This window comes from Orycteropus afer, unplaced genomic scaffold (genome assembly GCF_000298275.1).
Source record: "Orycteropus afer afer isolate SDZICR_OR568_19922 unplaced genomic scaffold, OryAfe1.0 scaffold00062, whole genome shotgun sequence".
NCBI lineage: Eukaryota > Metazoa > Chordata > Mammalia > Tubulidentata > Orycteropodidae > Orycteropus > Orycteropus afer.
The window spans coordinates 6,825,593-6,839,903 of NW_006921649.1; the positions used below are offsets into that span (position 1 = coordinate 6,825,593).

General features: G+C 46.1%; 1 protein-coding gene across 1 annotated transcript in view; it reads right to left on the minus strand.

The window, feature by feature from the left end:
• The window catches only part of SLIT3 (slit guidance ligand 3), a 953,284-nt gene that overhangs the window by 17,261 nt on the left and 921,712 nt on the right, over positions 1 to 14,311 (minus strand). The window contains exons 29-32 of the mRNA XM_007939744.2: positions 12,332 to 12,425; positions 7,966 to 8,103; positions 6,154 to 6,394; positions 1,994 to 2,124 (exon numbers count right to left, since the gene is read on the minus strand). Of these exons, the coding sequence (XP_007937935.1) occupies positions 1,994 to 2,124; positions 6,154 to 6,394; positions 7,966 to 8,103; positions 12,332 to 12,425 (604 nt within the window). The remainder of the gene's footprint in view (positions 1 to 1,993; positions 2,125 to 6,153; positions 6,395 to 7,965; positions 8,104 to 12,331; positions 12,426 to 14,311) is intronic.

Below are 14,311 nucleotides of genomic sequence, written 5' to 3' on the forward strand. Positions count from 1 at the left end.
AATATATATATAAATTTTTCGGTTTTATGAGGCAGTGTGTGAAGAGAGACTCTACCCCCTCCAGCCCTGCAGAGAAGTTTTGTATTTATTGATTGGATATTCTTGAGTTCAATATAAAGTTTCAGTTGAAGAAAATGTTTAGTCACTAGCAGTGTCACACTACTCAGTTAGCAAGGTAAGCATTGGCTTAATTGTACTTACTTACTAAAGTGCAGTGAACAATTTCACATTTTTTCACCACATCAAAGATTCTGCTTCTAGGTATGGCTGGCATCTGTCTCTCTCCCAATCCCACAGCACCTTCCTACAGAATCAAAGCCTCTTCAAATTTACAGTCCCTGACAGGGATGGAGTACCGGGTAAGCAAGATAAGCATGGGCTTACTTGTGCTTACTTACTAATCTGTAGTGAACAGTTTCACCATGTCTGTACTGAAAAACATCAAACTGTTCACTGCAGATTAGTAAGTAAGCACAGGTAAGCCTGTGGTTAATTCGGTTATCAGATAATCCACCCTTGGTGACTGGGGGAAAAAATAAGTCTGCAAATGGCTGCTCTTCACTAATTCCTCCAAATGTGTGCTTCCTTCCAATGGGGGAGGGGCAGCTCTGATGCCAGTCTCTCTTTTGAAAGTGTGGCTGTAGTTCCACTGGTGGCATGCAACATAATTTTAGGTGTGACACAGATGAACATACTCTATTTTAATAGTTTTGTATTTATTATATATTATTGCATTATTTAAAAAAAGATTTATTGTGATTTGGGTGGAAGTTTACAGAGCAAATTCATTTTCCAATGTGTTCATACACATTTTATTTCACGATATTGACTGCAATTCCCCACCATGTAACAGCTCTCTCACTTCCTCTCTCTAGTTACCTCTTCCCTGTGTCCATTGTTCCTATGCATTCCGGCTCCCTGAGCTCTCTCTCTGTGCAAACACTGCCTTCTGTTCTCTCATGATTAATCATTGTAAGGAGTCTGCCTACTTGGTATAAGTGTTCACCCTATACGCCTGTTTATTGTTTGGCTGGAAGCCATGGGAGTGAGTTCAATTCCAGATGTGAAGGGTGGCTAGGGGCCACAGTTTGTTTTGTTCCACATTGCTCTCCCACTCTATCTGGGATCTCCTGCACTGTATTACTGCATTATTAATGTCCCTTGGTGATAAAAAAGGATTAACACACTTGGCTGTTAACCACAAGGGTTGAGGTTTGAGTCCACCCAGAGGTGCCTTGGAAGAAAGCCCTGGTGATCGACTTCTAAACAATCAGCCATTGGAAATGCTGTGGAGCCCATTTCTACTCAGACACCATGGAGTCACCAAGAGGTGGAGCTGACTCAATGGCAACTGGTTTATTGCATTATCTTATGTATGTATTACATGTACTATGTGTTATTTTACTGAAAAGTAGGAAAAAAAGCTAACACATCGAACCTGTATATCTGGGACTTAGATGAAGCTAAATTTGAAAAGTGAGCAGATGTCAAATTGGTGTAAGATATCCAGCCAAAGTACAGCTGGCATACCGATGAGGCAAAAATCACGGTGATGGTTTGAAAGCCTGAATTTAGGAAACAACCGTCCTTGAGAACAGTTTGAAAGTCACTTAAGGCATCGTCCTGCTCTCTTAATGCTCTTGAATTTCTTCCCCTTGAGTTTCATGCTCAGCTCCCCCTGTTTTCTTTCTTAAACTAATAAAAGATTAGGATGACATTTTCAAAAGGGCATCTCATTAAGCAGCCTTGTCCCCATTGGAGCACCCCGATTCATGCAAAGTAGCCAGCTGGCCATTTATCTTATGGTAATGAGGTGTCATCTCCCTGCATGGGCCTGCCTTCCTTTCCTGCCTCTTGCTCCAATACCACCTCCCCCCTCTTGTTCCCCACTCTATGCCAGGAGAGAGTGTGAGTGGAGGGGCGGGGAGAGGCAGCAGAGTCCCCTTAGCCTGGATGCATGGATGCGGTGGGCAGAGAGGGCCTGTGTCCTTACCTGTACACTGTGGTTGGCGGGGAGTTCAGGCTGTCATAGACGAGCCTCACGTGGCCCTGGTATAGCTCCAGTGCTAGGGGGTCGTTGTCTCCCTTGTAGAGAAGGATACCGTTGTCCTTGTCAGTGGCCACCTGCAGAGATGGGCCAGGGTCTGTGAGATGGGCTCACTTGTGGGTTAAACTCCTGCCTCCCCACCTCAGAACCCTCCTCCAGGTGACAACTCTTGAACCCTCCCTGATCTGAATTCTCTCCACATTTCCTCCTCCATCTATTCTGTGAGTTCCCAGAGGGCATGGCTGGTATTTTTACTTCAGGAAAATTCTGATTAACCAGTTCAAAAATACTTATAGAGCACTAGCTATGTGCCAACATGTGCCTATATATCTCACACCATCTCCTAATCGTTCATTCATTTATCAGTTTATTCAACAGGCTGTGTGCCTGGTCCTAGATTGACATTCACTCACATTAGTTTTAATCATGGATTAATCTATTCATCCATTCTTTCTTTCACTTATTCATTTGAACCATTTCTCTAGTGTCTACTGTGTGCTCAGCACTGGGAATACAAGGATCAACGGAGTTGCAGGTCTCCACAGCTCCCAAACACCAGCAGAGCCACAAAGAGAAAGAAATAATGATGAAGTAGGTGAGGTGCATACTCAGATGAAACATAATATTCTAGTCTAGACAAACTTGGAAGGGGAATCCATTAACTCTGCTTGGAGCAGTGGATGGGTGCACCTGTAGTTCTTGGATCACTTTAAAGAGGAGGTAGGTGATTTGACCCAAGTTTTGAAAGAATAGGAAAATTCCTTGGTAGCAAGAGGAAGAGAGATGGGGGATAGGGGTCTCTCAGCAAAGGGAACAGCATGAACCAAAGTTTGGAGGTGAGTAAGGTATGTGTAGGAGGTCTAGTAGTACAGTCGTTAAAAACATTTGACTGCTAACCAAAAGGTTGGCAGTTTGAACCCACCAGCCACTCTGTGGGCAACTCCTGAATCTACCTCGATCTGAATTCTGTCTACATTTCCTCTTACATCTAGTGTGCCAGTTCCCAGAGGGCTGAGCTGATATTTTTACTTCAGCAAAATTCTGATTAAGCAATTCAAAAATACTTGGGAGAAAGATGAGGCAATCTGCTTCCATAAAGATTTACAGCCTTGGAAACCCTATTCTATTCTATAGGGTTGCTATGAGTCCGTATTGACTCAATGGCAGTGGGTGTTAAGGTATGTGTATAAACCCTGGTTAGCACTTGCTACTAACTGTAAGGTTAGCAGTTTGAACCCACCAGCTGCTCCATGAGAAAAAGACATAGCAGTCTGCTTCCATAAAGATTGTTGTTGCTGTTGTTATGTGCCGTCAAGTCAGACCCGACTCACAGCGACCCCTCCTTGGGTTTCCAAGGACGTATTACAGCCTTTGAAACCCTACGGGGAAGTTCTATTCTGTCCTATAAGGTCACGCAGAATCAACTCGATGGCAATGAGTTTGGGTTTAAGGTATATGTGAGAGTCCCTAGGAGTACATATGGTTAATGTGCTCAGCTGCTAACTGAAAGGTTGGAGGATCAATTCCAGTCAGAGGCACCTTGGAAGAAAGACCTGGTAATCTACTTAAAAAAAAAAAGTCAGCCATTGAAAACCCTATGGAGAACAGTTCTATTCTGACATATGTGGGGTTGCCATGAATCAGAATCAACAGCAACTGGTTAAGGCATGTGTGTGCTTGTGTAGGAGGGGAGTGAGTGGAAACAAGGCTGGAAATTCAGGTGAGAACCACCTGTTCAGCTTCTGTAGGCCAAGGGCTACTCACTAACCTTACAAGTTTTGGCTTAAATGTCACTTTCTCCTGAAAACCTTCCTTGTTTTCTCTCAGACTAGGCTAGATACTCCCTTGCCTCCCAGCTCTATGAGGAGTTCCACCAGCATCTTGAAATATCCTCCTTGGCACCTAGCACCAGTCTTAAACAATGGCAGGCTGAGTTGTTTAATGCCTGTCTCTGTGCCTAGTCTATAAGCTACATCAGGGTCAGGGCCTTCCTAGTTATTTTAGTACTGTGGTATTCTTAGCACAGTTCTCCATTTTTGGGCATGGAGTAGGCCTCATTAAATACTGACTGAATGAATGGACATATTTGTTTTTGATTCTTCATGGTTTGCTCTGCAGATCACACACAGCAGAAGTTCACAGTGGGAATTCAGCAAGAGCAAGAGGCAGAGTCTCAAATCACTTCGCTTTGTTCATCATAGGCCCTAAGCAGCACTGGGTAGAGCCAAGGTTCGGAGATGGGGTCTTGACTGCATTTTCCCAGCCTGGGTGGGTTGATAGGTTTAAGGGCTTCCAGGTAGCTTGTCCTCAGGATCATGTGTCTGTTTGATTGCTGGGGGAGGATGGGGTTCCAGCCTGTACCAGGGAAAAGGTTACAAGTCTCTGCTTTTTCTGCCTTGAGGGCCCTCATGGGTGCCTGCTTCACCTTTAGTCCTAATTGATGGCATAGAAAGACCACTGAACTGAGAGTCAGAACCTGGAGTTCCAATCTAGTCTTTCCTATTGGCAAACAACGAGATCCTGCCCAAGCCCTTCCTCTCTGGGGGCCTCAGTCTCTGTATCTAGAGCAAGTATAACAATAACTAAAACCAAAATGCTAACAATGACCATTTATTCAATACTTCCTATGAACCAGGCACTGTGAAAGCACCACCTGGGGAATTTTTACAAATACTGATGTCTGGGCTTCACCTCAGACCATTAAACATGAATCTCTGAGGGTTGGGGTCTTGGGCAAAGGTAGTTGACAAAGCTCTCCAGATGATTCTATTCCATTGTCAAGGCTGAGAACCACTGGTTTCAGAAGCTCCTCCCTGAAGGGCACTCATTCGTCAGACACCTGACCTGATTAGTCTATTAGCTCCCACCGCCGGGCACACAACTATCCTGAAGGGACAGGATGCAGAGCAAGTAAGCTTTGATAGGACATCTGGATTTCTGGGGCACTCAGGGCTTGTCTGGTTAGTATCTGGTTGGGTGGGACTGAGGGAGGGTAGGGCAATAAAGTGACCCCAGGAGAGGTGAAGGCAACCAGACTTCCTTCTCACTTGTGCCACCTTCATCTCAGAAGGCCTGTCTGCTAAACTACAAGCTCCCTGATGAGAGGTCTTTTTTAACCTTTTGTGCATTTCTGCAACTCCTGTGCCTATAATGGTGCCTGGCCCGTACAGGTGCTCAATAGGTCTTTGTTGAATAAGAATTTTCTCCATAAGCTCCAGGTCTAACCTGGGTCTGTGTGGCCATATCCAAAAGTAGAGAGGGTCCCAGGTATCATCCAGCCACTGCCCTTTAGTAGTGTTTCCAGGCTTCCTCCTACCCAGCAAGCCTACAGGCAGGGCCTGTTCTTTCTCTGCCATACACCTTCTCTGCTCCCATCCCCATGAGATAGCATTTAGGTCCTTCAGAAATGCAGTTTGGAATCAATGTGCTCAGATCTGCATGTGAGGAACCTGAAAGAAATTAGCCTGAAAAGAACTCGGCTCATGCTAAATGATTTTCATTTCCTGAAAACGGTTTGCTTGCTTGAGCCACTGGGCCTCTGTGTATGCTGATCCCTCAGGCTCAGGCCCCACCCCAATCTCTCCTTCACCCTGTTAGCCTCTCATCCTGCTTTGCTTTATCAGGCAAACTCTCACTCATCCTTCAGATCCCAGCTTAGATATCATGGCTTCTGGGAACCCTTTTCTGATTCTTCCCAACACTCTGAGGCCATGGCCTCTTCTATATGTTCTCATATACCCAGCATTGTCATAGTCTGTTTCCTTGTCTTCCTGCCCTGGGCAAGGGGCTTTGTCTTGTTCCACTATTGCATCCCCATTGTTGAGGACAATGTCTGGCATATAGAAGTTGAACAAATATTTTCTAGAGGAATGGATAAAGGAGGTTGGAACTGGGGACTGCTGTTTGTAGTAAGAGCTGGTCAGTAATTTTCTCTAGAGACCTTTGGACAGAGCTGGCCCAGATTCCCCAAAGGTGAGTGTTGTCCTAGATGATGATTTAGGAGGAGGGAGTAGGACACTATGGTCTGGGACGTGCCAGCTGTTCTCTGAACAGAGTGTGGGAACAGGTTGGGGTCCTTGCAAGGGCATAGCAGGGTGAGGACGAACCTGCAGGGAGATGTTGGCCTGGGGCCGGACCTTGGCAGAAGCCAGTTCCACGTAGGAGTCCTTGCCCACAAAGTTGACGGTGATAAGCTTCTCGCACCGGGGCCCAGCGAAGCCTGGCAGGCAGCGGCAGGTGGGCTCCTGCTGTACCACGATGCACTGCGCCCCGTTCTGGCACTCGTACTGGTCGCAGGGGCTGGTCTGCAGCAGCACCATGGGCGGGGGTTGCTCACAGAAGAGCCCACTGGAAGGAGGGCAGAGAAGCATGAGGGACAGAGGAAGTGTAGAAGGCAGAACAATCAGTTACTTTGGCCAGAGAGCCCCCGGTAGAGAGTGTGGGGGAGAGATGGGAACTGGGAGACCCAGTTCCAGCCCCACCTCTAGTTGGGTTAAGTCCTTTTCCTTCTCTAAGCCCCTGCTGTCCCTGGGTAGTACAAACAGTTAACGTACTTGCGTGCTAAAGGAAAGTTTGGCTGCTTGAGTCTACTCAGAGCTGACTTGGAAGAAAGGCCTGGCAATCTACTTCTGAAAAACCAGCCAATGAAAATCTAATGAGCACAGTTCAATGCTGGTCACCATGAGTAGGAGTCATGCAACTTCAACAGCAACTGGCTTTAAGATTCAGTCCCTGACTCTCATTTACAAAATGATAAGGCTGGACTTGAGTATAGGTCCCTAAATGTCAGTGTCATCAGAATACTCTGGTGGGGTGGGGTGTCTGTTAAAAGTACAGATTCCTAGCCCTTTATCCCCACCCTGCAATTCAAATTCAAGAACTCTTCTTGTGGGGCTCAAGAATTTACATTTTTATGAGTCTCTGATACAAATGGTCTCGATAGGGCTTGAAAAAACACTCATCTCCAAACTCCATGATTCATTTCAGGCTCACATTCTAGGAATCTATGACCAAGACTCATTTGCATGTTTTGCACTGATACCATCCAGTGGGTCTAGATTTGTATTTCTGTCATCTAGCAAGTACTGTGGGAGCTCTGGTGGCGTAGTGCCTAAGGCGTTTGACTGCTAACCAGAAGGCTGGTGGTTCAAACCCACCAGCCACTACTCAGAAGGAAGGTTGGGCAATCTACTTCCGTAGTGGTACTGCCCTGGAAACCCAAGGAGGGGTTGCTATGAGTCAGATCCAACTCCGTGGCAGTAAGTTTGGTTTTGGTTTGGTTTAGCAAGTACTGATGTACACAGAAATGTTCCCCTGTCTGGTTCCCCTTAAATGTGGCCCTTGAGCCCCTCTCCACCTTCCCCACTCTCCCCTGACAGTGTAGGAGCCAGAACAGGGACCCAGACCTCTCCTTCCACCATCCCCCACAGACACCTCCTAGCCCCTTGGCCAGTAGCTCCCATCTCCCCTTTCTGTTCCTGGTTTCATGATTCTAGAGAGTGACCTCAACCCTCCCATTCACCTCTATTTTTCTGCCATTGGGGCACCATACTGTTTTTTCTCTTCAGCTTAGAAAGACAATTCCTGCTATTGTGGCTACATGGCTACCCCTATCCCTCAGGCTGGGCTCCAAGATGGTGGTAGTTTCTGTTGGATGGAGTCATGTCCAAGTTTGACATTATGTGAGCTGGAACCTAAGTCTAACCTCTGAAACATGGAGTTACAAAACGGATTAACAACATCTGCTCTATCTTCCTTATGAGACTTGTAAGGGTTGAAGAAGGTGGGGAGAATAAAGGGACCACCGAGAGCTGGGGTGAGGGAGGCCTGGGCCTAGTCGCCTTGGACAATCAGTCCAACAACTGCTCCATCTTGTCTGGCCCAGCCTGTCTCCTTCTTATTGTGGCCCTCCATCATACCTGAAGCCCTGGGGGCAGGTGCAGGTGTAGCCATTAACTGCATCCATACACTGGGCCCCGTGGCGACACTTATGGGCCACACAGTCATCATTGTCCATCTCGCAGAGCTTCCCGCTGTAGCCAGGGAGGCATTCACACCTGTAATGCAGGCAGAACAAGGCTGTTCCATGGGGCAGATGAGCTTCCAGGTGGTTGCTCTTCCCAGGCACTTCTGCCCCTCTCATCTATCTAAGTTCCCTACAGCTCCCCTCAACTCTTTCGAGTTCTGCAAAGCCTGGCTCCACCTTAGGTTTCATGGGTGGTCTGCATGCAGTCTTTGTTGCCTGCAAGGCAATGACTGTCTACTTCAAGTGTGAGTGGGTCTTATTTTCAGGAGCCAGGCTGAGGAAGATACAGTTGGAATCACACAGATTTGGGCTAGGGGCTACCACTTGCTGCATAGAATTAACATTCAGTTTTAAGTAATCCCATGTGCGGGGCCCTGGGCTAAGTAGCTTTTGTCGAGTGGCTCACTGGGGCCTGGAAAGGCCGTTCTATCATGCTCCATTAAGAGGAGGAGACCAGAGCTCAGAGGGAGCTGAAGTAACTTCCTCAAGGTTCCTGTACAATACTAATTAATAATAATAATTAGTTTACACTTACTGTGTCAAACACTGTTGTAAGTATATTAGCCACTCATTGCCTCTTTAAGTTTCCTCATCTTTAAATGGAGTCAGTGATAAATAACTTCACCTTTTAAGTTTGAAAATTAAATTATGGTTTCTCAAAAATTTAAACACAAATTTAAATTACCAGTGACCCAGCAATCCCAGTCCTAGGTATAATATCCAGAAGAAGTGAAAGCAGGCAACAAGTAAACAGAAACTTGTACATCAGTGTTCACTGTAGCACTGTATACCATATGCAAAAGGTGGGAACAACCTCAGTGCCCATCAACAGATAAATGGGTAAACACAATGTGGTATATCCATACAATGGAATATTACACAGCCAAAAAGAGAAATGAAATCCTGATGCCTGCCACAACATGGATGAATGTTGAGAACATTATGCTGAGTGAAATCAGTCAGTCACAAAGGGTCAATATTGTATAATCGCACTTATTTGAAATAGGCTGAAGTATAGAAACCAAAGTTTATTAACAGTTACCTGGAGGTGGGAGGAAGGAGGGAAAGGGAACCTTTGCTGAGGGGACACTGAGCATCTGTGGTGAAATAATTTGGAAACAGACAGTAGTGATGGTTGCACAACATGATGAATGTAACTAGTGTCACTGAATTGTACAAGTAAACAAAAACTTGAAATGGCAAAAGTTTTGTTTTGTTACATTTTTACCACAATAAAACAATAAAAATTCATTAAAAAAAAAGGAATGATATAGGCACTCTGCTGAAAGCACTGGATAAGCATTGAGTGGACAGCCAATAGTGTAAGTCAAAGATGATAATGATGACTATCACTAATGGTCATCATGATCACTGCCAAGCACTCTCCTTCATCAGGACTGAAATACAATGGACAAAATCCCCCTGCCCTTAATAAATGCCTCATGTTCCCCAGGCAAGCAGATGGAAGCTACTGTCCTAAGATAGCCCTGGACCCCGATCCAACCCTCCCTGAGGAACAATGTGTCAGCAGCTCCATCACCAGCTCTGTTAGCCAGGTTGGAGAAATCTGCTCCGGCAGAAATGTGGCCTCTTAATGTGGGCCATGCATCTCTGGGCCCCTCTGCCTGGGGTAACCTTGTGCAGAAATCCCAGCACAGAACACACTAAATTCCTTCCAGAGACTTAGGCCCATGTAAATGCAAACACTTGCTGGTTCTCTGCCTCCTGCAAGGCCTGTACCTTTTTCTGGACCCACCAGCTGCATTCTATTGGATAGAACAAAAATAATAACCACAGGCTATCCAAGTCAGAGGAGGTGGTAGTACAGATGGCCCAGGTGGATACTGGGAAATAAGGCCTCCTAATACTTATGGGACAAAGGAGTCTGAGTGGAAATGTGAGGACAAAGGGATGGTCCTTCTTCCTCCCTCTCCTCAACCTTCCCCCTTTGGGAGTGGATAGAAGTGGATGGGGAGGGGTTTGGGGAGGCATCCTCATAACTCAATTACCTTAAAGTCCTACCTGGGATATCTCAGAGGGAGACAGGGGCAGATAAGGTGGATTTGAATGGGGTGCGTATATGATAGGGATGATGCTTTCCTTCCTTTGGTCTCAGCAAAACCAGAGACCCTAGCATACCCTCTGCATTTTCCCTGGTGATGAGCTCTAGGCTTGGGATGCCAACATAGAAAGGAAAGCCAAGTTCATGCCCTCCCTCACCCTCACCTACTCTAGATTCATATTTATTGATGCTCTTCTCCCCACCTATGGAGCCCTCCCTCCTTCTCTCAGCCCATCCAAATTCCACCAATCCTTTGAGGCTCACATCATATCCCACCTCCTAAGGCGGCCTCTCTGCTCTTGTAGGTCTTCTCTCCCCTCCTCAAAACCCCAGCAGCACTCAGAGCCAGAACCCTAGGGCCCAGAAATTCTCTCTTTTCTGTATGTTTGCTTTGTGTCAAGTTTTCCTCCCTCAGGTTCATGGCAAGGGCTGTGAGGGGAGAAACAGCAGACCTCTTATGGTCCCTACAGCACTCAACACAATGAGCATTTGTAGACTGATGGGGAGGGGGGCAGCAGAGGAGGTTCTTAGATTCTAAGATTCTTATATTCTTATTCTAAGATTCTGACATTCTAAAAGTTCACAAGTTCAAGTTTCTGAGATTCTATGACTCTCAGAGACTACAGCTCCAAATTCCTATAACATTCTGTGACTCTTATGATTTCATTAGTCTCAGACTTTCAAAGACCTGACACTAATTAAATCATCAAAATCACAGAATGTGGGTTTTGCAAATGGTTAAGCTCTCAGCTGCTCACTGAAAGGTCAGTTTGAATCCACCTAGAGGTGGTGTAGTGCCCAAGGCATTTGACTACTAACCAGAAGGCCGGCGGTTCAAACCCAGCAGCCATTCCTCCGAAGGAAGATTGGGCAATCTACTTCTGTAGTAATAGTGCCTCAGAAACCCCAAGGAGAATTTGCCATGAGTCGGATTCGACTTGATGGCAGCTGAGTTTTAGTTGTGAGGTACCTCAAAAGGCCTGGTGATTTACTTCTGAAAAGTCAGTGATTGAAAACTCTATGGAGCACAGTTATACTCTGACACATATGAGGTCACCAAGAATTGGAATCAACTCAACAGCAACTGGTTTCTTTTCTTTTCTTTTTTTTTTTTTTTTTGGGGGGGGGTGGAGTGGGGTTGGGGGAGTATCTGAAATACATATATGCAACATAGAATCATAGTCTCAATAGTCCCAGAGTCTGAGAACTGTGACTTAGGACAAGAAGTGAACAGGCAGTAATGACAGCTTCTGGACCCATCTAGATCTAGAACATGAGCTTCTATCCTGTTAAAGGCTGGACATGCCACTGGACAAAAGGCGTCAGGATTCTCCTTAAAGACTTGTCAGCACAGGCATCGCACGCCAGACCCAGGCTCCTCCTCTCCAGGGGATGGCTCTGTAGAGTTATTTCAGGTGTCGTTGTCGAGGGTCAATCCTGGGGTCCCCCAGTTGCTTGGTCTCTGCTGCTCCCCCAACCCTGACTCCTTGGTGCTAGAGGCTTCCCTTCAGATGTTGGACAGAGCCTGCTGGGGGAGGAGAGGGAGGTAACTGTGTGGATGGCAGGCAGGGTTGGGGACTGGGAGAGTGTTGTTGGCCAGAGGGTTCTAGAATGTTCCCCTTGATGTTAGAAAAATCCCAAATCTCGAGGGTCTTAGGACTTCCCTAGAAGAGGCACTGGTATAAGGTTTCATGAAACAGGGTGGAGGGAAGATGGGGGAGTAGAGCCCAGGAGGGAGTTCCCAGGGGCATTATTTGATTTTCAGGCTTAGGAACTACTTGATCTCCTCGGGAATTCTCACATCTACCCTTGGAATTGCTTTATGTGCTCCCCTAGCCCCTATTGCCTCAACTGCTTGCCATGGAGACACCTCCATCAATGGCTGTGCCTGCCGAACTGAGTCAGAGTTCTCGCTCCCCACTTCCTCAATCTCCCCATTTCCATAGGTGCACAAGCTGGCAAACTTGGTGTAGCCACAGCGGGCAGAGGGCTATGAAGGCTGCACAAGGAAAGGTGATCAAATACCCTTTGGACTCTAGATTTCGCTACTTTTTTTTAGCTCTGCAGAGGAGAGTTTTGTAGAGAGATAGACAGGCAGACAGAGACACACACACACACACACACACACACTCAAACCTAGACTGTTGCAGGCAGAATTCTCAGGGATCCATGTACTGAGGGTTGAAACCATTCTTACCTGAAGCCTTTGTCCAAGGAGATGCACTTGGCCTCATGCTGACAGAGGTTCATCTCGGGCACACAGTGGTCAATCACTTCATCACACAGCTCACCTGGCAGAAGGAGTGTGATCAAGAACTCAGGCCTCAGAGAAGGTAGGAGGATACCTGGCCAGAGGATCAGACTCAAGCCACCCTCCATCAGGAGATCATGGACAACAGATATCTTGCATTCTCTCTCTCGGCATAGCCCTTCTCTGTACCTCTGCCTCAATTTCCCTAGCAGTGACAATGGAAAGATTCTAGTTCCTTCCGTGGGTACTGTTATAGCACCATCAATTGTGCGATTATTCAGGGGCTGCTGCAGCTGAAACTACAGGATGCCAGACCCCCACCTCGGGTCTATGCTTGTTTTTTTCTTTTTTTTTTTTTCTATTCCATACCCACTCATCAAGCACATCCTGTGTGGCAGGCACTGTACCATGTGTTGGGGACATAACAGTGACCTAGTCCTGTCCTCCCCCAGTCTCATGGGGGGGCATCTACAAATAAGCAGACAATTATAACACAGATATCTAAGTGTAATCATAGGAAGCACAAAGGAGACCCATAACCCAGCCTAGGAAGTCAGGGGAGGCTTCCTGGAGGAGCTCATGTATTTTAGCAGCACTGTCCACCTGTTATAGATAAATAAACTCCTTGAATTTTCTCAGGGAAGCAAATATGAATGGAATGTGAAGTTCTGGTTTCTGGATCCACTTCCTTTGAAGTTTATAGTGTCACAAAATGCCCAACGGGTCATAAATACCTGTGCCTTTAAGCCCTGAAAAGCTCACACCATCTGAATATGGGTTTTAGGAATGTGGGGGGTGACATATAACAGCAGCTTTCTGAGCAATGCTGGATTTTAAGGTCAATTGTAGAATCTGAGCTTTGGGTTTCTTCAAATTCCATGCAGTCAAGCCAGGTGGAGAGCTGACTGAAGGGAGGCAAATTCCTACCCATGGAATTTCTCTTGAAGGGCACTGGCAGGGGTGAGTGTGTGAGCAGGGGCTGCTGATCCCAGGGGACAGGGTAGAGGGAGTTTCTGAGGGTTGGCTGGAGGCAAATGAATGACAGACACAGTCCAGGACTCTGCCCTCTACTAGGTAGGGACAAGCTGACTCCTAACCCATCTTGGGAGGTGTCCACAAGTCTCTCCTCTCCACATGACCCCCTCAGCTTCTCCAAAACTGCAAGGAGCACTTTGTTCTTTATAAGACTCTTCCTCGACACCTGGAGAAACCTACAGATGCACCTAAGTGTTCTTGTGGGACTTGGGATGCTTTCTGGGACAGAGAAAAGTATGACTTATGTCCCATTCTCCAGAAGAAAGTTTCTCTTTCTGCAATCAGAAGGGCACCCAATTAACTGCACATACCAAGCAGTGCTCCTCTGAGGGCAGGAAGTCTTTCAGCAAGTGGCTCTGCAGACCCCACTCCTCAGCTCCTCTTCCCATTGCCCATTTTGGCCTCTGTAAATTCAGTTCAAGCTCCTCTTCTGCCACAAAGCTGATTTTAACCCTCTTTGCCCTTTTTCTTTTTTTTTTTTTAAGGAATTTGGATTATTATTATTATTTTTTAATTGTGATTTGGGTGAAACTTTACAGAGCAGATTCATTTTCCATTCAACAATTCATACACATTTAATCTTGTGACATTCATTGCTATTCCCATAATGTAATAGCACTCTTCCCTGTGTCTATCATTTCCTTCATCTTTGGCCTTCTCCTTTTTCTTAACTCCTGAGATTTTTCCATCTCTCTTCTGGCACCAAACAGATTATTTATTTTACTTTTATTTGTTTTTTTAATTGTGATTTGGGTGAAGATTTACAGAGCAAATTCACTTTCCATACAGCAGTTCATATATACTTTGTCTCATGTCATTGACCACAGTTTACCACAATGCAACAGCTCCCCTCCCACTTCCTCCCCATAGTTACCTCTTCCCAATGTCCAT